The sequence below is a fragment of the Emydura macquarii genome, unplaced genomic scaffold, assembly GCF_026122565.2.
Source record: "Emydura macquarii macquarii isolate MOO-44397 ecotype Brisbane River unplaced genomic scaffold, CSIRO-AGI_Emac_v2 contig_3305, whole genome shotgun sequence".
Taxonomy (NCBI): domain Eukaryota; kingdom Metazoa; phylum Chordata; order Testudines; family Chelidae; genus Emydura; species Emydura macquarii.
The window spans coordinates 4,623,560-4,648,579 of record NW_027133442.1 but is presented as its reverse complement, the minus strand read 5'-3'; the positions used below and the strand labels follow the sequence as shown (position 1 = coordinate 4,648,579).

Here is a 25,020-nt window from a genome sequence, read left to right as displayed (position 1 = left end):
TTCCCTAATTAAATCAAAGGGTTGACGGTTGTGAAAAATATTTATGCATGGGAGGATTGAGATGTTTTCTGGGTATTTATCTCATTCTTTATGGTTGTATAGAGTGTGGGGTACTAAGTCATTGCAAAACAGCATAGTTATAGGGTGTTCTGATTCAGGGTATGTTTTCCAGTAGAGAGAGAGAGTAGAGAGGAGCAGTCCAGTTAGCATAAATAGTTGGGTTTAGTGGTTTATGGGGCTGGAGGAGGAATGCTGTGTGCTCCTGGCCTCCAGTGATCCACAATTCTCCCTCTTCTCCATCCTCTGAATCCCCCTCCTTGACTATGCCATCACACATGGCCTGGCTCCCTGCAACTCTCTCTTTCAGTATTTCACCTACTAGGCGCTCCCTTAGCTCACTCTCCATCTTTCTTTAAATACGTTGGGTTCCCCCCACATTTTTGTAAAACTGTGGCTGCTCTCCTCTGCATCAGCCTCTCCGCCCCATTATGGACTTTTGCATACTCCCCTCCCCAGCTCCTACCCACATTTCTCTCTTCTGCCTCCTTTTCCTATTTTTTCCCCAGCATCCCTCCTCCCCCCTGGTTCCTCATCCCTTTGCATTTGAGTCAGGCAGCTTCTTTTTTGCTGCTTGGGTACCAGCACCTTGGGGAGCATTACAAGTGTATGAGAGAGAGTCTACCTGCACTTAGTTCTAGTGCCACTGTGCACCCCAGCGGCCAGAAAAGTCCTGGTCAGCCCTTACATCCATGGCAAGGAGCATGCTTCGTTGTTCTGTGTGGGTGGCACACGGGCAGTCCATGTGCCTTATAGGAGCTGGGATGGGCTCAAGCATGCTCAGTGCAGATGGCATCTTTGGAGAATTTAGCTGCCAACTAACAAGTCTCTGCTAGGCATTGACAGAACTAGGAGCAACGGTCTCAAGTTGCAGTGGAGGAGGTCTAGGTTGGATATTAGGAAAACTTTTTCCCTAGGAGGGTGGTGAAGCACTGGAATGGGTTACCTAGGTAGGTGGTAGAATCTCCATCCTTAGAGTATTTAAGGCCCGGCTTGACAAAGCCCTGGTTGGGATGGTTTAGTTGGGGTTGGCCCTGCTTTGGGCAGGGGGTTGGACTAGTGACCTCCTGAGATCCCTTCCAATCCTAATTGAGATTTGTCAGAACTTTATTTTGGCCAAATTTGGGCTGTATTTCATGGGGCTGGCAGAAGGCCCCAGGGCACCCTTTCCGCATACCAAATGTAAATTCCCTCCTACAAAGTATCACAGTGCTAGAGTTTCTCAGCGAAAAAGTTGTAAGAATTATTTTAACATGAGCAAAATGGCATATATTTCCCTAATCTCATTCTTAGAATTAGCAGAGTCACTTAGCTGAAACTTTATTTTAAAAAAAATAAAGGTTGGCCGGGGCAGATGCAGCATGAAATATGTCAGCCTGATCAGTTAGACTAGCAAAGCTATAAGCAACTGAAAACAGGGTCCTATAATGGAAAGTGTTGGGCATCCTTAACTAAAGGCATTGTTACCTATGCTGCCTTATAATACATAATGGATGTGCTCTTCATAGAGCCCTTACGGTTCCCTTTATAATTGTGCTGTACAGAACCTAATGTTTCATGGGAATGAGCTGTTGCTGTGAAACTTTTTCTGTCTGTGTATATATATTTAGATTATTCAGAAGTAGTGGACAAAAGCTTCTGGAACGGCAAGCCATTCAAAAGACCCTCCTGGAAAATAGAAAAATGTTAATTTTTTATTCACTGCAAACATCGAAGTGCCATATTCTCTCAACTCAAAATTCAGGCATACAGTAGGTTGCTACTGGTTGCTTTTGACATTTAGAATTCATATTTTGGTTTTGAAATAAAAATTAACTATCTTTGATTAGACTGCATTTCCTCCAGCTTCATAGCAATTAAATGTTAAATTATGAAGCAGTTAGTTTGTGCTGAGTGCTTACCAGAGTTCCAGAGGTGAGGGGTAGATTTGGGTATCTGTCTACTTACAGAGTCTCTATTACCATAGTATCTGAGCACCTCCCAACTACCTAAAATTAGGAACACGATATCTCCTCTTTCCCGTCTGTAGGAGGAGTAGCTTGACTAGTTTTATAGGGTCTGTGTGTGTGTGTGTGTGTGAGTGACAGAGGGGGGGGGGGGAAGTCTGGCTGTGTTTGACTGACTATCTGAAGAAGTGACTGAGGAAAAGCAAGTTAAAAGTTAATTTTCTCATATATGATCAGTTCACTTGCCATAAGCAGGAATGGGCTATTGGACTGACTGGCAATTCAGGACTATGGAGGCAGCTGCTTGGTCATAATCGTTGGTGCTGGAAGAACCATGTACAAGTCTGTCGACTGCTTAACAGCTCCACCCTGCTGCTCTGTTACCAAGTAGCAGCATTTTATGAGCTCCCTATTCTGCAGCTGATCCTGGGTCAGTTTCTCACCCTTAGTCTTCATGGAGGTCACTCCAAAGACTCAGCACTGTCCTTAGAACTGAGCCTGTGGTACTCTCCTGTCAGTTCTGGAAGTAGAATTGTCATGGGTCTATTTTATAGTATAGCTTAAAACTTGACACCTCTTAAAGAGTGTCAGATTTTCATGTAATTCATGGCACTTGCTTTAATCTAATCTGTACATACAGAGCCACAGTGATTATCCTTTCACTTTAAAGGGCAATTGTTTCAATATGCGGTATGTTTTTAAACCAAGAAAAGAGCGTTCAGTACCCTGTGAAGTGTTGTAGATATGAATGATTAGATATGTAATGCTTTGATCAGCACCTTCTTGTTGCAGTAATAGTTTGTCAGCATTTCCTTGGCGTGAGCTCTCTTTCCAGAGTGGATCGTGTCGTATGCTATCCCTTTGTGAGAACAGCCTGTGTTTGGCTCATTAGTTCAGCTGGAATTCAGGGTTCCTTGGGGTTTAACGCATTCCCAAAGACGAGAGAGAGAGAGGAGTTCATGCACCTGTTTAAGGAAATCTAAGAGACACTTAAGCATTCCCACAGGGCATCCTTGGCTGTCTCAGATTCATAGCCAAGACCTGGCAAAGTCTTTCTCATTTTGGAGACATTCCTGTTTGTGTAACTCTAGTGTCTTGTTGGGGGATAGAACTATGGACCTGCCCTTTGAGATGTGTATCTCGGAGTTGCAGGCACTAATACCTTCTTTTTCTCTCTCCCCCCACCCCACCCCTAAAGACAAGAGGCTTTTTGGTTAAATCCCAGTTTTCTGACCAGTATTAATTTGGACCTTCGCTACTGTTTGTCTTTTTGTCTGCAGCTCTACTGGGGAACTTAAATTGTATGGCCCTGTATGTGGAAAGAGCTGTTCGTTACTAGTTAGGCTAAACTAGACCATTCAGAAAATCAAGCAAATTGGAGAGAGGAGAGTCATGCTACCTGGGCCACAGGCTATTCAGTCATTTTGGCTGGGAATCCAGTCTGGTTCTGAATATTAGCTAATTTGTAACATTTTAAGATTTGCCCTGCTACAGGATTTTCAGCCTCTATGGTTCATATCTGCAGTGTGGCACTATCAGAACTTTGTAGGGCTGTTATGGGATGACTGGTTCACATCCCATGAGTTGTTATTCACTTGAAATGGTATCAAGAGCAGTTGCGGGTTTCAGGAGGGCAGTGCTTTGCTCACTGTTTAACTAGCAGGGTTCTTTAGCTTGCAAGGACCTCATTATGAACTACTTTTCTACAGTGGGGACTTCAAGAATCGGATAAGGGGGTTACTTATCCCCCAGCCTCACTATCGCTTCCTACTGCCTACTGCTTTGGAGCCCAGTTGCATATTGGGCTCCTGGAGATAATGATCTGAAGGACAGTTAGATGCTGGGTGAATTATTTATCCCTTCAGTCTGTGGGATGTCTGGCTCTAAAGACTCTTGTGTAAGCCTGACCTGCCAGTTGTTGATTCAGAAAACTTTCCAATGCTGCATGGCTAAGAACACAACTCAAACACTGCTGTTTTGTGGAGGGAATGGGTTTGGGAAACAGGAGTTACTGAGGATAGGTAACTCCTTGTTAGCAGATTTAAAAACCCTTCTCGGTTCCACACTCATTTAACCATAGGCCAGGCTAACTCTCCATTCACTGCATATGCCCAAGTGGGAGGAGGACAGATGGGAGGGTGGGAGAAGTTTTACATGGGTGTTTGTGAATGCCCTTAATGGGGATGTGGTTCCTCTTTTTGTTTGTGTTTGTACATGCATCTCATGCTTCAGATTGATTCGTTTATTAAATGTGTTGAAATAAATACACTTCGGTTAACAAGCAGGGGGCCATACCTTTACAGGTTCAAAAGAGCTTCCTATTCTATAAATTGCATGTGTAACACAGGCTAGTGTCATACTGATATTTGTGTTTTGCAAACACCACTACAAGACCAAAACCAAAAACGAACAACAAAAAAAATAAGAGTAGGGACCCTGATGTTTCCTAGACTACAGATATGTTTTCTAAGTATTCGTTTATCTGTCTGAGAGTTTTCAAAGGGCTAAGTTAGCAAGTTGATGGAAGTAGTTTGTTATAGCTTTGTTGCCTGGCTTCTAATAAAATGCAAATGGACAATATACTCTGACAGCACAAAGCATCCAGGCACCAGCTGCATTTCATAAGATGCATTATTAGTGTTGTTATAGTCTCACAGCTGATTTTAAGCCCTGTCCCTAAATTAATGTGACTGCTTGGGATTGTCATACACACGTGGCATCAAGCAAAGGGAATCTTAACAGATTTCCCAAAATGTTTACGGCAAAACTTTTATCTCCTTTGCTCAGTAGCTTTCATTTCCTTTCCCAGAGGCTGGAGTAGTGGTATCAAACCTCTTCAGCCCGAAGGCCAAATACATTATTTCAAAACGGTCCAGGGGCCATAATTAATACGTTGTGGCATGTTCTTCTCCCTCTGTACTGCTCGTGCCCCTATACGTTCCCCTGCTGGGGATTATCTCCATCTGTGGAAAGTCTCCAGCGACGGTAGAGCTGGGATACCCGGTTCCTACGTCTCTCTTGGTGGGAGCACATTACATTCTAGCTGTCTGTATGTAGCTGGTGTCCATCCCTTAGTAGATCACTGAGCTGGCACCATTTAGAGCAGCCCTTAATTTGGGCTTGGGCAGAAATTGGGAACTGTCCCAGATCCACAGGATCTGGGCTGTGCCCTCGTCTGACCCCTTTCGTGTGCTGGACCCCAAGGAACCACACATTTCCATAGCTGCAGGCCAGTGGCCTGTCTGACCCCAAAACTGGGCGTTTGGGCCCAAGCTGTCCCTGTTTCTCTCTGTGACTCTCGGCAGCCTGCCTAGCCCAGCCAGACTCCTGCATGAGACTTGGTCTACCCCTTCAGGGCACAATGCTGCAGTAAGTATTTGCAGCCTTCTCAAACCAAGGTAATAATGTATTAGTCCCCTGGCATAGAGAATCAGAAAGTGCCTAGGCTAGCATAGAGACGCAAAGGCTAAGCCAGAGATCAGACTGGCTAAAGTCAGAGCTCCCTTAAGCCTTGCTGCTGTAGGAACCATCTTTGATTCCTTTCTCTGTCTCCATTTCTTTGTTTTAGTGCTGGGTGAGAGCCCCCCTCTGTTCTGAGAGCTCAGCTCTAAACACAGCCACACCACATGACACCTTTGTCCTTTGTTCTCCAGCTCAGGGCTTTCCTCTGTTCTGCCTTGGCCTTTGGGGTTTCCATTGCCTCGTCTGGATACTCCATTCACATATGTTGACTTTATTCAGTTTGGTTGGAGATGAGTTATTAACAGTCTTCTACGGGAGTCAAACACCCTCATCTCTTCCCTTTACACTTCGGGTATGTCTGCAGGCCGCTGTTGTATTTTAAGAGTATTCACTGTCTGTACCAGTGGGAGGGTTTCTCCCGTCAGTATAGTTAATCCACCTCCCCGAGAGGCGGTAGCTACATTGATGGAAGAATTCTTCTGTCAACATAGCACTGTCAACACTAGAGTAGGTCGGTGTAGCTATGTGTCTCGGGTGTGGATTTTTCACACCCCTGGGAAACATAGCTATACCGATGAAGTTCGTTTTTTGGAACAGCCCTCAGTACATAGTAATGCAAAGTCCTGAGGGAACCAGAGATGTGTGTTAAATCATAAAAATACCCAAATTCCCACATTCATTGCAATGATTTAGAGCTGTGAGGGCCACAAGTTGGACATCACTGGACAAGTAGCCTGCATTCATGGGCTGAAAGAGCGGCGGTTAGAAGAAAACCCTACTATGTGGTTTTTTTTTTTTTACTTAGCTGAGGTTCCTTCTTAACCTCAGTGCTTATTTAAAAACTGCAAAAATAAATATCTATAAAGTATGTTGGGTAATAAACTTTAACAGTTGCCCACTGAATTGAAAATAGACTGTATCTGTATAACTGCTTATGCGAGTTAAGTAAAAACAAAACAAAAACCCTAAGATTGAGGAAGAAGAGCCTGAAAACGGCATGCATTTCTTGGGGGAAGAACGGAAGGCAAACTGTAAACAAATGCGAGATGGTACAGGGCATATTGTTTCATCTGTGCCTTCTAAAAAAAGAAGCTGATGCCTTATGGAAAACTGAAAAACACTGTGTGTTTTGTGTCTCCTTTTGCTTAGGGACACTTCGTAATAAACAATGATGTTTCTCTCGGGTTGTGCTCGTGCTGCTTTTTCCTTCCCTGAAGTCATAGCCACTTTCTGATCTGATACCTTCTCATCACAGCAATGATTGTTCATGTCAGGAATCACTTAAGTGCTGAATAAGTGCAGAAGAAGCATATGAATTCTTAAGCGACTGTATTGTTTCCATACAGTTGTTTGCATTTGTCCTCATGAAGGTTGTTTGGTTTGGTTTTTTTTAAAAAAGGCACTAAAAAGAGAAGACATAAAAGTAAGCGTGAACAGTGTTCCTCAGAGTTTCTCCATAAGTTGTCTGTTGACTTTAGATCTGTTGGAAAACAAGGATTGTTATCCAAATCCTGGGTTAGTGTTTACATGGCAGTAACGGACCCAATAGCTTTACAGCTAAGGGCCGGCTATTGGCCTTAGGAACTGTCTAAGCAGGGAAGCTATCCCAGCATGAAGTAAGGTGTGAATTTAAATGATGTAGTTATACCGGTATAATTCCCCCGAGGACATTGTTGTTCCAGTATAACAGTGTCTGTCTTGGGGGGAGGGGGGTTATGTTGCTTTGGAAGCAGTTTCAGCTAAGCCAAAGGAGCTACTCTTACCCTGGAATAAGAGTACCCATACAATTGAGTTATATCAGTATAACTGGAAAAATCTCCTGTGTAGACAGGTGCTCAGAGTAGAAGTGCTCAATACCAGCTTTTGAAAGTTGCATAGGTCATGATTTAATTTGCAGAAAACAGAATATATTATACCTATCGGTGGGTGATCAGACAAAAAAGCAGTTTCTTGAGGAATAGGTTACTTTTTCTCCCCACCCCCCACAACAATAGATACACTCTGTGTTTTGAAGTGTGTCATGATATGACTCGTACAGCTCCTGTGCGATGATGGTGAAAGTTATTTGGTGGCTAGCAAGTGTTAAATTAATGTTGAGAGTTGATCTCTGCCTGCTTGCAGGGCTAATTATGACTTGACACTTCTGATTTTGTGATTTGGCAGCACCACAGAAAGTCCTTTCTGAAAACCTCAGTTTGATTTCACTCTCAGCCACCTAACCATGATACTAATTTCTTGAATTGCTGAGCTTTTATCATTGGAAGCCTATATAAATAAAGGCTCCCAACACATCCTCTGGGGGAAGGGTGTTGGAACAGAGAGATGTATATCCTCTTCTCCCATTAGGTTTTTTACTATCCCATTGATGTCCCTTTTAAAGTGGTCCTAGGAATACAGCATTTTTCTTGCTTTTTCTTTTCCTGAACCCTCCTTTCTCCCACCATAGTTTCTTTTAATGTGGTAGCTATGTAGCTGGTTAAAAACTGTTAAATTATGGTATCTGATCTGCATGTTTTAACATGGGGCTGAAAAGCTGATTTTTCTTTAGCATTGAGGAACTACATCTTCTGGGAAAGACAATTGCTTAGGTCAGTTGTGCTCATGTTGGTTGGTGTTTATTCTGCACATCCTCCCTTGAGTTGTTTTCCTGGTTCCAAAATGTTCCCAACAAACATCATGAGGACTTTGCTGAATGAAATTCAGCAGCTAACAAAATAAATAAAATTGGGCCTAATAAGACTTTCACAATGAAGGTTGATTGGTACTAGTCTTTCACTACTGCAACTCGAAAACAAAATATTTATCTGAGCCAAGCAAATACTAGATTGGCTCAAAAATAAATTTTCCAGCAAGACTGGAGCCAGATACTTACTTAGATTTTTTGTTTTTTTTGCTTTTACTGCCTTACTAATCCTTTGAATGTTTTGAGATTGGAAGCTATGTGTATTCCCTTGTGATTCCTTTTAGGTTTTTTAGCCAAGTTCGTGTAATGCTCTTTTAAAAAAGTTTTATCATGCTTGCTTAAATTCTGAGCGTATGTTTCCAGTTAATACATACTATCTCAGTGTGATGCTCTTCTCAGGGCACTCAAAACTCTCTCTGCCTCAGCAAGGGAGAGCTGTCCGGGAGTTTAGACTGTGTTCACTCCCTGCCATACCAGTCTGTCTGCCTCACCAGCCGCCTCAAGTGCCAGAGTTCCCCAGAGACGTCTCTGTGCAGCATCCAGTCCCTCTCACTGGACACTCACAGAAATTAAAAGCGTGCTGCCTTCAAAGAGAGAATGTACAGACCAGCCTGGCTCTCTGTGGGTACACTCTTCACCTTTAAACATAGCACTGAGGTAAAACTAAGAGTAAGTTTATTAATAAAGAACATATATTTAAGTGGTACTAAGCAGAAAGAATAGAAACAAAAAATGGTTAAAAATGAAACAAAATAAAACATGCTTTCTAGTGCCTAAAACTTAATTCCAGCAAGCTATTAGCACCTCCAGCCCTTCAGGAGGCTAGAGGATCCAGCACTCACAGAATCAAAGGTTGCTGAAGAACTAGAATGTCTTTTTGCTCCCCTTATATCTCGCAAAGTCCATTGTCTTTGTCTCAGGGGCCAGGAAAATCACGAGGGTTCAGATTCCAGAGTGCTCCCCAGTGAGCTCACCAAGCTGTTTCCTTCATTGCTTGATTGCTTCAGTTACCTCATATGTATATGGTGCTTTCTTTGACTCTGGCTTACAAAGCCCAGATAGGTAAATGCACAGTCCTTTGTCCAAGGCAGCCTTGTCTCCTCTCTGCCTCCAAAACATATTTTAAGAACATATTTCCAATATATATCATAACTCTTTACACACATCCCGTACGTGCATCACTCAGTGATATTCATGACCAGTGTCACCAGTTTTTGTATAATCTTACTCAATATGCTTTTATAGTACAATAATATAGTATACAATCAGTTGATTCAGATGCTTATTCTTTGGGGTTCAGATCCCCTGTTCTCTATCCTGGGGTGTCTAGACCCAGATTGTGACAGTCAGCATCAGTTATGTTGTCCAGTGTGACATGCACAGACTTGTCTATGTTAAAAGCTGTTACTTTCTCTCACTAAAGTGTTTCAGAATTGTGATGGTTTTATGTTCACATTAAATTGTTTCTTAAAATGAGTAACACAGTTGTCAATTAAATTTAAAAAAAAATATATATATATATATGTTATGTATTAGCATCCTTTTAGGGGCAGTGCTTTATTCTAGGATCTAGTTTTTATGTTAAAATGCTTGATAAAAGCAACACATTAAAATTCTGTAACTAAGAGGAATGAATAGTTCTTCAGTTTGTGAAATATTTATATATATGTCCAGATAGAAATAAATAACCCCTTCCCCCTCAAACCCCTCCCAACTTACTTTAACTTCTAGGTTGACAAAAATGAGACTTTTCTTTATTATCGGACATTTCAGTACTATTTGACCAAAGCTTTGTCTATACTACAGAGTTTTGTCGACAAAAGTCAGCTTTCATTGACAAAACTGGAGAGGTGTATATGCTACAATGCTCCTTCCACCAACAAAATTCTCCTTCTCCGCCAACAAAATAAAGCCACCTTGATGAGAGGCGTAGAGCTTTTTGCGGCAAAGTTATATCGACAAAGTGTCAGTGTAGACATTGTGCTCGGTTATGTCATCGTAAATGGCCTCCAACAGGTGTCTCTCAATGCCCATCCTGACCTCTCTGGTCAGCAGTTCAAACTCCGCTGCCCTGCACCCAGGTACACAGGCATCCACCCCATCCCCTTTAAGGCCTGGGAATTTTTGAAATTCCACTTTGTTTGCTCGGCACAGAGAGCTCACGTCACATCTTCCCAGCTGACCTGGGTGGCTCCACGCAGCAAACGCACTCTGGCTTGGAGCACACTGGATCTGTTGCATCTTCTGAGTATATGGGGGGTGGAGGCTGTGCAGTCTCAGCGCCGCTCCAGCCATAGGAACTTTGATACCTACGGTCAGATATTTTGTGGCATGTTGGAGAAGGAATATGAATGGGACACGCATCAGTGCCATGTGAAGATAAAGGAGCTGAGGCAGGTGTACCAGAAGGCAAGGGAGTCAAACCATTGCTCTGGCGCTGCGCTGAAGACCTGCTGCTTCTATAAGGAGCTGGACGCCATGCTTGGCGGTGATCCAAACTCCACCATCAAGAGCCCCATGGATAATTTGGCAGAGCTGGAGACAACAGACAGTGGGCCTAACCCTGAGGATAGAAGGCATGGATGAGGAGGTCGAGTTGGAGAACAAGATGGGATAGGCGACTTGGTTGTCTGGTACCGTGGGGAGCCAGGACCTCTTGAGCCCAGGGGGTTTGAGCCAGTCCCAGCACTCCGTCTCTGGCGCACCTGATGCAGGTGAGGAGAGCTCTGGTAAGTGATCTTGAGTTGATGCTGTTCAGTCGTATAAGGTAGAGCTGTTCTTTGCTTTGTTACATTCTAGAACTGGGTGAAGGGATAGAAATATACAAGACTAGCTGTGTTTGAGTATGCATCACGTTCCCCTGAGCAGCTAAGCAGTGTGGTAGAAAAGTGTGTTTAATGGACAACGAGATTTCATGGGAAGCCTTCAGAGAGACCTCTTGGAAACATTCCTGGAGGTATTCTCCAATTCTCTGCTGAAGGTTCTTTGGCAGAGCTGCTTTGTTCATTTCCCCTATTGTAGGAATCTTTCCAGAACCAATTAACAATCACCTGTGCAGGGACCAAAGCGGCACACAGATGGGCAGCATAGGAACCTGGCCTGAAGCCTCACACATGCAGGAAATGCATCCTTGCTTACCCAGTCAGGAGTGAGATATCGGCTATAATAACCCCTCTCTCCCCCCATGGAAAATGGTGACACAATTTACAATTTTGTCCCTAGTTGCCTGCAGTGACCCCTTAAAAAATCCACCTAGACCCTTTGCCCCCATCTTGAGCTGTATGCTCGCCAAGGGACAGTGAGAAACTGATTCGTATTTTAAAAGAGGTGTATTTTACTATAATGATTTGATGCTGTGAGTGCACCAACAATCATGCTTCTGTTTGTTTCTTTGATTCTGCAGATGTGATCTTCAGGAGAACCCCCTACACATAAGGAAGCAACCGAGGGAGGGGTAAGGAGGACACGTTTCGAGAGGTGCTCCAATCTGCAGAAGCCGAAAAGCAACACAAGACATGGAGAGAGATTTCAAATGAAAATTATAAAATTGGCAGGACAGAAGAGAGAGCCAGGAGTGAATTTTAATGGGCCAAGAGTGAATGATAAAAGTGATGGAGGACAAAACAGATGTTGAAGCCCCTAATCATGCTTCAGGCAGAATTCATGCATGCTTGCCACCACGTTGCAGCAGATACATAATTGGCCATGCCACCCCCAAACTCTTCCCACACATTGCTTCCAACCTCCTGGCCCGTCTCGGTACCCCATTCATTCCAGCCCTTCAGGCAGTTTCCAAAATATTAGCTGGACTTACACACAGCTAAAAGAGCTTACACTGCCCTTCATTGTTATTTCTCTTTCCAATAAGTGTTTTGTGTGTGGTGTTAATTGGTATTTAATAAAAACATACTTTATGAAAGGTACTCAATCTTTGTCTTGTACACACAGTGGTTGCTGCTGAAATTAATACACAGTGGCAATTGGATCATTTGAAGACTGCAAATCATGGTCCAGAATCATCGAAATTTTCATGCCAGGCGGCAAATTAACAATGCTTGGCAGAGTGCAGTATAGAAAGACACATTACTGGTGCTCATTGTCAAAATGGTGCCTCAAGGCCTACCTGATTCGATTAGCCCCCCATTGTGCCCTTCTAATAGCCCTGGCATCTGACTGCTCAAAATCAGCGACCAAGCGATCCACCTCAACATGCCAGTCTGGGGAAACTTTTCACCCTTAGCCTTGCAAATATTATGGAGCACACAGCAGGCTGCTATGATCATGGGAATATTTTCCTCATTTAGGTCTAACTTGCCATAAAGGCAGCGCCAGTGAGCTTTCAATCTGCCAAACGTACATTCTACGGTCATTCTGCACCTGCTAAGCTTATTGTTGAAGTGCTCCTTGCTGCTGTCCAGGTTTCCCATATAAGGCTTCATGAGTCATGGCAATAAGGGTAGACTGGGTCTCCCAGGATCACTCTGGGCATTTAAACTTCCCCCATTGGAATCTTTTGGTCTTGGAAAAAAAAAGTTCCTGCTTGCATCTTTCTATACAGGCCGGTATTCCTGAAGATGCATGCATCATGCACCTTCCCTGACCACCCCACGTTGATGTCAGTGATATGCCCACAGCGATCCACAAGCACGTGCAGTACCAAAGAAAAGTACTCCTTTCTATTGACGTACTCTGTCACAAGATGGTCCAGGGCCAAAATTGGGATGTGTGTGCCATCTATCGCTCTGCTGCAGTTAGGGAATCCCATTGCCGCAAAGCCATCCACCATCATGCACATTTCCAAGGGTCGCAGTCCTTTGTAGCAGAATGTGAGTAATGGCCCTTCACAGTTGTGTTAATGCAGCTCTAACAATGGACTTCCCGACTCCAAACCGATTCACCACTAACTGGTAGCAATCTGGAGTTGGCCAGCTTTCACTCGGCAATCATCAGGTGCTTCTCCACCAAGCTCTCATTTTGGTGTCCTTGAGCCACAGTGCTGGGGTGAGCTCCTCCCACAGTTCCAGGAAGGTGGCTTTCCACATCCAAAAATTCTGCAGTGCCTGCTTTTCATCCCAGACCTGCATAACCATGTGATCCCACCACAGTGCTTCTTTCTTGCTCCCAAAAGTGACGATCTACCTTGTGCAGCTGCTCTGTGAATGCCAAAAGTAATCTGGGGGTGTTCCTTTCCATGGTGCACAACAGGTCAGGCACCTCTGATTCCTGTTCAGCTTGGGAGTTCATGATATGCTGCATAACAATCTGTTGTGTTCACAACAGTGACCACAACATTGGAGAGCAGTGCATGATCCATCCTTTCAGACAGAGATGGCAGGTGCACAGTAAACAGGGGCGGTTGAAAAACGCTACAAATGCAGTCAGAGACCCAGGGAATGATGGGATGGAAAAAACTGCATCATAGGACGTTGAGCCTGCACCCATGATGCACTGCGATCCACTCCACCTTCCCACAACTCCAAGCTGCAGAATGAGGTGAGATGCACAGTTGGGATAGCTACCCACAATGCATTGCTCTCACTGTTGATGCTAGAGCACCAACTGTGGATGCATTCCGCCGACGGCAGGAGTGTTGTGTGAACACTCACAGGCGATGTAGTTATAGCGCTTTGTGATCTTCAGCATAACTTGCGTAGACAAAACTCTGTGGTACAGACAAAGCCTCAGAAACCTAAAAGCCTAAAACTGTTGTCTTGATGGAAAAGGTTGTAGTTGTGTCCTGACACAGGTAGAGAAACTAATTAAATGTGGTTCTACTCAAAGTGATGGGGAAAACTGGCACCTTAATCAGTAGGTCATCACCCTGCATGCATTGAGTTCCTAGTGCTTACTTGAGTGGTGCTATATGTTTTTGCTGCTTCATAGTATCGATTGGCTTTTGTAGAGAATAGAGCTTTGGGAGAGTGAGCTGGTTTTTGTTCTGGCTCCCACACCATCCACAGAACTGCTAGCAAATTGCAAGATCCAACTCTGCCCCTGGTACACCTTGATTCTGCTCCCAGAAAACAGGGTTGCATAGGTGTGTCAGAAAACAAAATTTGGCCTGTGCCATCTTTTACTAGTGTCTAATGGTTGAGCCAGAAATAACCCAACTTGACTTTGAGATTCCATTTAAATTTTTAGGACTCATCAGTAAGTGAAATGTTGGTTTTTTCCTTGTAAGCAAAGCACATTTGAATTGGGAATCATTAAAATACTAAAAATCATAATCCTGTGAGGCTGTTTTCACAGTATCCCTTTGTCAGATTTGAACTGCATTTTTAGTATTTAAGAGAAAAGTGCTCTCTGAGCAATGGAAGATTTTTCTTCATTGCTTACATATTTGGGCTGTTGGAAATAATTGGATTTTATTTGAGCAGACCTTCCCTATTATTGCATAACTGCTTATTTTGCTGAAGAGCCTTGGGTGAGGGACCTTGTCAAAGGCTTTTTGAAAGTCCAAGTACACTATATCCACTGGATCACCCTGGTCCACATGTTTATTGACCCCTTCAAAGAATTCAATAGATTAGTGAGGCAGATTTCCCTTTACACAAACCAGGTTGACTTTTTCCCAACATATTGTCTTTATCTAATAATTCTGTACTTTACTATAGTTTCAACCAGTTTGCTTGGTACTTCTGTAATTGCCAGGATCACCTCTGGAGCCTTTTTTAAAAATCTGCATCACATTAGCTATCTTCCAGTCATCTGGTACAGAGGTTCATTTAAGCAATAGGTTACATAGCACAGTTAGTAGTTCTGCAGTTTCATATGAGTTCCTTCAGAACTCTTGGGTGAAAACTTTGGTCCTGGTGACTTCTTACTGTTTAATTTATCAATTTGTTCCAAATCCTCATCTATTGACATTTCAATCTGGACAGTTCCTCAGATTTGTTCCCCAAAAGAATGGCTCAAGTGTGGGAATCTCCCTTGCATCTGCTGCAGTGAAGACTGATGAAAGAATTTATTTAGCTTATCTGTCTTCCTTGACTGCCCGTTAGCACCTCAGTCATCCAGTAGGCCCACTGATAATTTGGTGCACATCCTGCTTCCGATGTATTTAAAACATTTTACTCTTAGTTTTTGTTTCTCTTGCTAGTTGCTCTTCAAATTCTTTTTTTGATCTGCTTAATTATACTTTTACACTTGACTTGCCAGAGTTTGTTTCTGTTTTCCTCGGGAGGATTTGACTTCCAGATTTTAAAAGATGCCTTTTGGTCTCTACTAGCCTCTTTTACTCTGTTTAGCATATTATAGTCCTCTTACAGTTTTTGTTTTTTTGGGGGTGTGTGTGTATATATATATATATATATAGAGAGAGAGAGAGAGAGAGAGAGAGAGTTTGAGCCTCTGTTGGGGTGTTTTGAAATAGTTTACATGCACCTTGCAGACATTTCACTCTTGTTCCATGTAACTCGCCTCTTTGTTTTTGTGTAATTCCCCTTTTTGAAGTTAAATGCTACTGTGGTGGGTTATTGGTATTTTTCCCCAGTATAGGGAGGTTAAATGTAATTACATTATGTTCACTGTTACCAAGCGGTTCAGCTGTACTATCAGTTGAACCAGATCCTGTGCGCCACTTTTGACTAAATCAAGAATTGCCTCTCTCCTGTTGGGTTCCAGGATTAGCTGCTCCAAGAAGCAGTCATTAATGGTGTCCAGAAATTTTATCTCTTCATCCCATCCTGAGGTGACATGTTCCAGTCAATATGGGAATAGTTGAAAATCCTCTCATTATCGGATTTTCGGTTTTTTGTAGTTTCTTTAATCTCCCTGAGCTTTTCACAGTCTCTGTCACCATCCTGGTCAGGTGGTCAGTCAGTAGAATAGTCCTGTGTCAAGACTCTGTTTAATTCAAGGAATGGCTGGCATCGCTATCTGCAACATAGATGTGTGTAGTGCAAACTTCTGTACAGTAGCTATGTGGTCTTCTCTCCACACAATAACACACGTTCACTATGATTGGATTCGGCCTCCTGTAGAGGGTGCCATTTCTGACTCTCTCTCTCTCTCTCTCTGCTCCAGACTTGTCCCCAAATTTAAAAGATAAAGCCCTGAAAATCTGTAGATATTCTCTTTATATCTACAGACCATGTTTGCGGATCACGAATGGATGCAGATCCAAATTTTATATCTAGAGCCCTGCAGATCTGCAGATATCAGATGCAGATATCCACAGACCATATTTGCAGATTGCGGATTGGTTGCAGATACAAAATTTGTATCCACTCAAGGCTCTATTAATGGAAACCACCCTACTTCCTCCCAAGAGATTTTCATTTCTTGACCCTTCTTTTCAGTTGCTCTTTCTTCTTTGAAATCTTTTCTTGCTAATTCTATACTTTCTATTGTAGACATGAGTGTTGCTGGTCTGCCAGGACATTCAAGAAGGATGAAGACTTCATTTCTATTGAAATGGATACTTATTAAAATATTAGGAACAATAAATCTTTCTCTCTTCATTGACGCTAGCTTTGTTGCTGCTTGTCGCAAAGCTACTTGCTTTTTCTCTTGAGACATACTTCAGGCTGCTTACTCTCCAAGGGTGAGAATCTTGGCAGATGCTTATCTTTAGAGAAGGGAGTTACTTGCTTGTAATTCTGCTTCTCTGGAGATATCATTCCTCCAGTAGTCTCGCCCACTTCTCCTAAGTATTTGGTGATTATCTGTTAAATGTCCATGAGCTTACATCTAGCTTGTCTTTTTTCTTTCATTCTCTTTAATTGACTTAGTTTGTGGGCTTCACTTTCTGTTCAACTAAAGGAACTGACTGAAATGTTTTGAGGGCAGTAGTTACACCTTTGTAGGGGCAGGTCTACACAGCCGGCAAAATTTGGCGGCAGTCGAGGAGAGTTTTATGCAAGCTATGCAGAGTAGCTTGCATAACTCCCATCAAATTTTGTAACTTCCCTTTAGCGGGCCATCTCCACTGCACTGCGCCGATGGGAAATGCGTTCCCGTCGATGCAGCACTACGCTTTTTGGGGAGGTGGTTTTATTAGACCGACTTCCGGATCAATTGAGCATGTCTTCACTGCCACTCAGTTGAATCAGATAAATCGATCTGACATAGCCTGGGTGGGATGCAAGGGTTAGTATGAGTCTGGCTCATGCTCTACATTACTACTGCTGCCCTCAGATCAAAATAATAAGAACTGCGGCAGATCCAGCAATATCATGCTAGAAAGCTAAGACCCAAGAGTGAGAATTCTGATTGCCTGGTATCTTCAGAGAAGCAGAATTGCAGGTAAATAATTTTCCCTTGCCGCCTTATGCAGCTTCCAGTGATTGTACTCTTAAGTTGTTAAGAATTGACATTCACAAAAATTTAGTTCACAAACTTTTGACAGAATAAGTTTTTAATAGATTTTTTTTCCTGTTGTACTTTAATTTCAAAAGTAACTTTTGGAAATTTCAAAGTACTCTATTTTTGTTCTGATGCAGCTTCCAGGTGGGAGTCTCCCTCAATACGTGAAGACATGCAGCCAGAAATATGGATTGCACAGGAATTGCGGCGTATTGGAGATGAGTTTAATGCTTCCTATTGCCCAAGAAGGGTAACTTTATTTTATTTTATTTCATTTTCCATTTCCTTACATGCAAACTTTGAAAGGGAAAAGTTTATAATAATTTCTGAAAATGTTTTATTGCAAATGTTTCATGTATGTACCCAAATGCACAGAGATGTGCATAACATAAATGTTAGTGTATAGGTGTGTGATACTTACCTGAGGGAGCCAATGATTATGACTCCACAGTGAAGGTTATTTTGAGTGTTTCACTTAAAACTTCAATTCAGCCTCTTTTATGTGAAGTATATAGCATATCTTTGCCTAATTTAGAGTACCGAGATCCAACAAAATACTTTCAAACATACTTAAGTGCCTTGTAGGATCAAGGCCATAATCTGTGAAAAAAAAATCATGGTTTTTTTGAGACTTTTCAGGTAAAACTGTTAATTTAGTTTGAGTTAAAACTAATTAAAACTCGGCCTTTTAAGAAACTTGCTTTGGTGACCATTGCCTTTCTTGTACTCATTTATCTAAAATACCACTGCTCCCACAAACCCCAGACTATGCACACACCCACAGGCTGAGAAACTCTAAGACAGAGGCTGCTTTTCATATTTTTAAAATAAATAATTTAACAGTTTGTTTCTATGTTGTGATGTTGATCAACAGATATTTTAGATGCCGAATGGATGATGCAGCACCATCAGCTTAAATTTAAAAATATGTCTCGCTGCTTCTCTTGCATGTCCCCATCTCACAGCTAGTTGCCCCCAAGGTCGCCCCAAATGTGGCTTTTCATTCCTCAGACACGTTCCTGCTCTTCTTCTGATTTTATGAGGGTTGGGCAGCCATATGTGGGATGCCTGTGGGGCAAACAGCCAGGTTGTGTGGACACAAGCAGTGAGTGGAGATGTAGGGATGGTATAGTTTTGTAGAGTCCATTACCTCAATGTTGAGGTGACAGCCCTTGGCTTTCACCACTGCTCCCTTGGCCCTCCAGCACAGCCCTGCTTGACGGACATGTGCTTCCCTGCACACAGCTCTGCCCCCCTCCTGCAGTATGTTTGAAACTTTTTTTGTTCTCTTATTTTTCATTAAAGAATATACTGGTACCATTCTTAAAAATAGCACATACAACTGTAATGTTGTAAAATTCTGCCTTTCTGAATGTGAGGCAAAGCGGATAAAATTAGAATTACAAATCAACTCTAAAAATAAGGTAACAATTTTTTTTTAGAAGGCATTGTCAGTGATCTACATGACTACAATATTAATTCTATACTGCTTGCATGTTTATACGTGTGATTTCTAGTCATTAACTTGTCCTTTCACTCTCCTGAGGTGAGAACTACATTAAGCACAAATGTCACTAGACCATAATCATAGAGTTTAAGGCCAGAAGACACCAATAGATCTTTAGTCTGAACTTATTTCACAGGCCAGCTACTCCCACGCTAAACCCAACAGGCGTAGTTAGACCAAAGAGCCCTCGGCAGACTTACCTGCCGTACATCGCAGGCATCTTGTTATCTGGATGATCCTATTTCGATTGGGGAGGGAGGTTCCCTTCCCCAGGTCCATTTTACTCTGCCATGGCAACATAAAAGAGCTGGTAAAGTCATAGATCCACCCAGGGGAGAATTCTGCTTGGCGCATTTGCGCAAGGGATGTTACATATGATATTCTATGATGTGTTGTCTGGTATTCTCATTCCTTTGAGATTTTATGCACTGGTGGAATGTGTTTTGAAGTGATTGCTGTTGACTTCTTTTTACTGTCGGCTTCCTACATCTCACTGGGTATAGTGCTACATCATACAATAGTTCTCCTGTGATTGTGGTTAGAATCAGATCTCGTACAAGAACGTTCACAGATGCATTCATGCTATGTTGTTTGTCACCCTATCTTCTGTCTCCCCATAAAACCCATTCTGTAGTCTTTACAGTATGGATTCAACACTTGTTATGAAAATTCAGCCTAGACAGTTCAATAGAAATATTGTTCAAGGTTGATATCCTAATTATGCATGGTAAATACATTCTGTTCAGGGCCTACCAAATTCATGGTCCATTCTAGTCAATTTCATGGCCATAGAATTTGAAACTTAGTCATTTTCACATACTTAGATGTTTTCATCTGAAATTTCATAGTGGTGTAACCCTGGAGGTCCCCACCCAAAATTGGGTTGTGAGGGGATCGCAAACTAGAGGATTGCCACCCTCACTTCTGTGCTGCCTTCAAACCTAGCTGAAGCTAGCTGATTAAACTAAGTATTATCTGTGGTGAGTGAATTGAACTGATAGTTTCTGGTTACCACATCCTTTGAGGTTTTTAGAACTAGTAGATCTTACCCTCTCACATCTTGTTCTTACTCAGAGATTTGAAGAGGAAAATAAGCTTTCCTGGTTTTTCAATTCCAGTTGGCTTCTCAGTTTTGAACTAGTCATTGAACTGGTCATTGAACTGAAGTAGGAGAATAGAATGAAATGATGAAAATAGTCTCTGTCAAAAGTTAGTTTAACACTACAACAAACTCTGGCTTAGCACTTGAAACAAACTGCTTAGCCAGTGGTTTCTGCTAGTTCAGTAGTTTGACTTTCTTTAAAACTTTGGCAGATATGTAATGCTTGAATGTTACTTTAAAAGATATAGGTTGTCATCATTGCAAATTTAATTTGAAATAGTTTTCAAATGAAGAAAAAGGGGGGGGGGGAGGCAGTCTGCCACCTGCTTTTAATCATTATTAGATGGATTTCCATATGTATCAAGGAAGCATGAGTTGGGGAGTGTTTCATGCCCTATATTCATATAGACTTCGCTCCCTGTATTGTGAACATCACCTGAGCACAGAGAAAATCTGCCTCAGTAGAGAATGATCTTTTGGTGATGTATACAAATCTTCATAAGCCATTCTTGAGTGGATGTCAGAACGTCCTCAAATCCAACTCTCAAGCACAGGGTCTTGAGTGCTGTAGTACAGAGATCTTCTGTCTAGTCCTGTAATTAGCTTGGCCTTGGTGTTGGGTATTGCTAGGCAATATCTAGTTTTTAGATTGCTAAAGGTTTCCTGGGATCCTATTTTCTGCATTGTTCTCATTTTTGATGGATTAGGAGTTTGAGTCCTGCAAGGGAAGTTGACTGGTTAGCAAAGATGGGTTGCTAACTGAAGCGAGTGATGTAGAAGTCTGCTATGGCAGTGGAGGAGGAGAAACCCAGAATCAGAAGTGTTTGCAACCCTTCTTAGAAGGAAAATTTATAGGCAAGGCCAAAATTCCCATTTTATCAACCCTCACCACTGAACAGGAGTTTTCAGAGCATAGAAAAGACTAGTGTCTAGTTATTTTCACACTGCAGCTGTTGGTTCTCATGCATTTTTTTTTTCTATTAAAACTTTTAATATTTCTTTTAAAACTTCCGTGTTTTGGTTTTCCACCTTGTCAGAGTTGATTATAGTTGCCAGCTTTAATGCTTTATACAAGTTAAAGAAAATTTAAGACCTTGGGTGTAAACTTTGTGAGTATATGTGGGTAGAGCCCTGCAAATCTTGTGGATCACGGATGGATATGCATCCAAATTTTATATATAAAGCCCTGCAAATCTGCAGATATCCACTGCTCATTTTTGCGGTTCGGATGCGGATACAAATTTTGTATTCATGCAGGGCTCTGTGTGGATGTAAGCAGCGATGTATCATTCTGGTCTCAGGATTTTAGAGAAACAAGATGGGTAAGGTGTAGTATCTCTTATCGGACTGAACTTTTTTGTTGGTGAAAGAGGCAAGCTTTCAAACTACACAGGTTTTCAGGTTTGCGTGGATGTAGTCACTAGTAATTTTTCTTGGTCCATTTTTTAAATGGAGATGAGTAAAATTTGGTGCATGTTTTTCATTTCTTTAGTTTATTTAAAGTGTGGTCTGCATGTGCCTAGAATATGGCATGTAGTGCACTCTGCATAAACCCTAGTGCTATGTCTAATCAAATTTGGGGCTTTCAGAGCATGAATGTGTTTGCTCATAGTTCCCTAAATTTATTAGCCCTGACATCAGTGGATTATCTCCTCCTAAATATTGTCACGGTTGTTGTTTTGCATGTTGCAATCTTTTTTGTTACTGTAGGAAGAAATGTAATTGTTTTTCAGTGGTTGAGTCATTAAGCCCTTTGTTTTCTTTAAGGAGAAGTATCTGGAAAATTACAACTTAAACATGCAGTTTTATGCATAAAGTTATTGCTTAACTCAGTTTATATTGCCAATTGAAAGCAAGTGTAGAATGTTGTATAGATATCAAAGTTTATATATATTCTAATAACATAGCAAAAAATTGAGTCTGAAATTGAGAATAACCATTAAACAGTGCTGATTGCAATGTTGCCTTTCACATAAAAAAAAATCTGTGTGCTTTTTGTTGCTTCAGGGAGGGGGACAAAACCACCACCACCAGACATGGCAATACCACAGATTTCTACTGCAGTTTAATTTGTGGTTGAATGGTTTTGTGGGGGGTGATCAAATGTTTTTATTCTGCATAAAACTTGGAAGTCTATTGAGGGATATTAAAAATTCTTAAGGATACAAAAAAGTATGAAGCTATGTAGTAAGGTTAGAAACAGAGGACTGAGTGAACTATTAATGCACAAATAGCACTCGCTTGGACAAGTTTAAATTGTCAGACAGGCCAGTGCAGCAATGTGCAATGGCTCAGCACTTTATTTCTTGTATTTTCTGTAGGGCAGAATGCTGTTCACATTGTCTGTAGTCGTATAGTGGACAAAAGGAACTGACCCTGTGATTGACATCTGCCAGTATGCGGCAGGGAGTGGAGTAGGAAAGTACAGGACCCTCTTCCCCAGTTGTTGGGTGATGGGTGGGTGGGTGGGTGAGATTACTGTCCTGCATTGCTTGGTGGGGGAAGGGCAGCAAGAGTGAATGCCCCCTTCTGTGAGGATAGAGCAAAAGTTGGAGAGAGGAAGAGAAATGGGGAGTTCCCCTTCTAAGTAGTTATATTGTAGTGAAGCTTCAAAAGATACTAAAAATAAATATTTAACTATAACATTTTAGCTGCCATTTCTAGATAGCTATATAAGAAAGATATTAAATCTAACATTAGCAAGTTTTTACCAATTTGATCCAGCATTATTTTTATGCAGTTCCCCAGAAATTAATAATCTAGATCGTGCAATATTAAAATGATGGGACAGACTGCCATTTTATAACTTGTTATCCAAAAACTCTTGCTTCAGAGGCATCACATTTTGTAACAAAGGCCTCGTAATCTACCATTAGTAATTAGTAAGCAAAACCTACATAAAAAATTTAGTTTTCCCTTTCACACAAAATTATTTTAATATTAAAAATCAGATCCTGTGTAAAGAGAACAAGACCCCAAACAAGTGCCCTGATCTTGCAAACTAAAGATGTTTGGTGTTTTTTTTAAATGTAAAATATAGATATCCTAAAATACTGTATGCCCATGACTGATGTGAAGAAAGGTAGTGTGCACGACCCTTGTCACCTCTGGTCTTCACAGGCATGCCAGTTATCTGGGGGGGGGGGAAGCTGGAGCTTCAAATGTACCATGTAATCCATTTGTTTCCTTCTTATCTTCTGTCCGTAGCTTCATTTCAGGCTATTCTTTTATACTTTGTAGCTTGGGGTGGGGGTGGAAAGGGGACAGGATAACCAGGGATCTGCTAGCCAAGGTCATATGAAAGACTTCACCCTGATGGGAAACCCTGAACTTCTCTGGGTGGGGTCAAGTGGGATGTGTTTAGTATTTTGCTGCTAGCTAATAGTTTTCAGTTCTCTGGCAAGTGTTCAGAGTCATAGTCCAGGTCTCTTTTGGGTCTGACATGCTGCACTGAAAACCTAGCAGGTTTTTTGTTCTCTTTGGAACTTGCTCTTCCCAAACCTAAAACATTCTGGATGCGTTGACCATCAGTGTGCTCTGGGACACTTATCCATTTACTGGGGCTTGAATGGGACTGGGGCGTGGGGGCAAGGAGGAGTTGTGTTGCAGGTTAAGTGTTTTGTTGCGGACTGTTGGTGAGGTCTGTTCGTTTCAGGTGAAAGGTGATGACTGTGATGTGTGTTTTGTAATTGCTGTCAGCCACTCTGTGCTAAAGAGGCACCTTATTTTGTACTGCTGTAAATTAAAGTAATAATTTGTATTGTCTGGGGCCTTAGTCACTGCCAAGGACCCCATTGTGCTAAATGCTGTACAAACACAAGACACAAAGCTGGTCCCTGTCCCAAGGAGCTTAAAAAAAACAAAAGGGTTTTTTGGAATTTTTTTCAAGTTGAAAATTGTATTTTAAAACCACTCCTACCCATAACTACAGGTAATGCCTTAGAGGAGTAAAACTTTGGAAAAAATGCTAAGAATCCAGTTACCATTTCTGTTGTTCCCTATTTGCACTGGTCCGTTTCACTTTCTGCTGTCCAAGCACTAGCACAATAATGCAGCTTTCTGATGTCCCGCATTCTTATTTCTTTTAAACTTAAAATACCAAACCTAGATTTTGGCCCTACTTTTAGATGCTCTTTAAATCAGTGGTGATCAAACACTTAGACAATAAATGAGTAAAGAGCTGTACATCCCCACACAGGCCCAAAGGGCTCTAAGTGTCGGTGCTTGAGGATAACCTCCCTTCTTTGAATGGAGTTGGGATGGTGATTGCTGAGGCCAGGAGTACCAGTATTGGCAAACCCTGCTGATGCAGACAAAACCGTACTTTTTGATGGTATAGTTTATAATGATTTAGTGGGCAAAATAAGCTTTACCAGCAAAAGCATTTGTATGAATCTTGAATCTACACTAGGGCCATGTCTATACTGATGGCAGCAAATTCGCCGCTGCCAGATCGATCTTTCTGGATCGGTTGAGCAGTCAGTGTAGATCCGCTCGATCGATCAGGAAGTCAGCACTGGTAAACCACCCCCTCAAGTAGCGTAGCGCTGCGTCGACGGGAACAGCGCGCAGTGTAGACAGCACACAGAAGGGAAGCACAGCAGTCAACGTGAGTTACACAAGCTACTCTGCGTAGTTTGCGTAACTCCCGTCAACTGCTGCCGAATCTCCAGGTAAGTGTAGACCAGGGCTAGGACTTTGCCAGCACAGAAATGTTGTTTTGCGAGGGGGGGAACCCACCCTAACTAACACCATTTTATAGGCAAAAGTTTCTAATGTAGACATGATCTTGGTGGAATCCCATGGTAAATCTCTGCCAGTGACACTTCCTGTCTGACTGACAGGAGGTGCTATTTCTGGCACAACAGGTCTTTCCTGGTTTGTCTTCTCCCATGCACTCATACGGGTATTATAAATCTTTGCTTCTCTTTTCTTTTGTCTTGAACCTGTTTATCTG

The 25,020-nt window shown here is 42.0% G+C and overlaps 1 protein-coding gene across 8 annotated transcripts in view; it reads left to right on the top strand.

Annotated features, from left to right (window-relative positions):
* Positions 1-25,020, top strand: part of BCL2L11 (BCL2 like 11) — a 46,566-nt gene that overhangs the window by 9,679 nt on the left and 11,867 nt on the right. For 7 of the 8 annotated variants that reach the window (XM_067533044.1, XM_067533043.1, XM_067533042.1 and 4 more), the window contains one exon: positions 17,592-18,052. In XM_067533044.1, coding sequence (XP_067389145.1) covers positions 17,592-17,860 — 269 coding nt within the window. In that variant the 3' untranslated portion in view covers positions 17,861-18,052. Of the gene's footprint in view, positions 1-17,591; positions 18,053-25,020 lie in introns of those variants that run through there. The other variant, XM_067533039.1, reaches the window with a different exon arrangement.